This window comes from Orycteropus afer, unplaced genomic scaffold (assembly GCF_000298275.1).
Source record: "Orycteropus afer afer isolate SDZICR_OR568_19922 unplaced genomic scaffold, OryAfe1.0 scaffold00048, whole genome shotgun sequence".
NCBI classification, from domain to species: domain Eukaryota; kingdom Metazoa; phylum Chordata; class Mammalia; order Tubulidentata; family Orycteropodidae; genus Orycteropus; species Orycteropus afer.
Window position 1 is genome coordinate 865,772 of NW_006921635.1, and position 584 is coordinate 866,355.

The 584-nt window shown below is 51.2% G+C and overlaps 1 protein-coding gene across 1 annotated transcript in view; it reads left to right on the forward strand.

Annotated features, from left to right (window-relative positions):
* Nucleotides 1-584, forward strand: part of UBC (ubiquitin C) — a 1,503-nt gene that overhangs the window by 234 nt on the left and 685 nt on the right. The window contains exon 1 of the mRNA XM_042780590.1: nt 1-578. This exon is cut by the window's left edge and continues 234 nt beyond it. Within this exon, the coding sequence (XP_042636524.1) occupies nt 1-578 (578 nt within the window). The remainder of the gene's footprint in view (nt 579-584) is intronic.

Genomic DNA, 584 nt, shown 5'->3' on the forward strand with positions numbered 1-584 from the left:
CAGATCTTCGTGAAGACCTTGACCGGTAAGACAATCACCCTTGAAGTAGAGCCCAGTGACACCATTGAGAATGTCAAGGCAAAGATCCAAGACAAAGAAGGCATCCCTCCTGACCAGCAGAGGTTGATCTTTGCGGGGAAACAGCTGGAAGATGGGCGCACCCTGTCGGACTACAACATCCAGAAAGAGTCCACTCTGCACCTGGTCCTTCGCCTGAGAGGGGGAATGCAGATTTTCGTGAAGACCCTGACTGGTAAGACCATTACCCTTGAAGTAGAGCCCAGTGACACCATTGAGAATGTCAAGGCAAAGATCCAAGACAAGGAAGGTATCCCTCCTGACCAGCAGAGGTTGATCTTTGCCGGGAAACAGCTGGAAGATGGGCGCACCCTGTCTGACTACAACATCCAGAAAGAGTCCACTCTGCACCTGGTTCTCCGTCTGAGAGGGGGAATGCAAATCTTCGTGAAGACCCTGACCGGTAAGACCATTACTCTTGAAGTAGAGCCCAGTGACACCATTGAGAATGTCAAGGCAAAGATCCAAGACAAGGAAGGCATCCCTCCTGACCAGCAGAGGTTGAT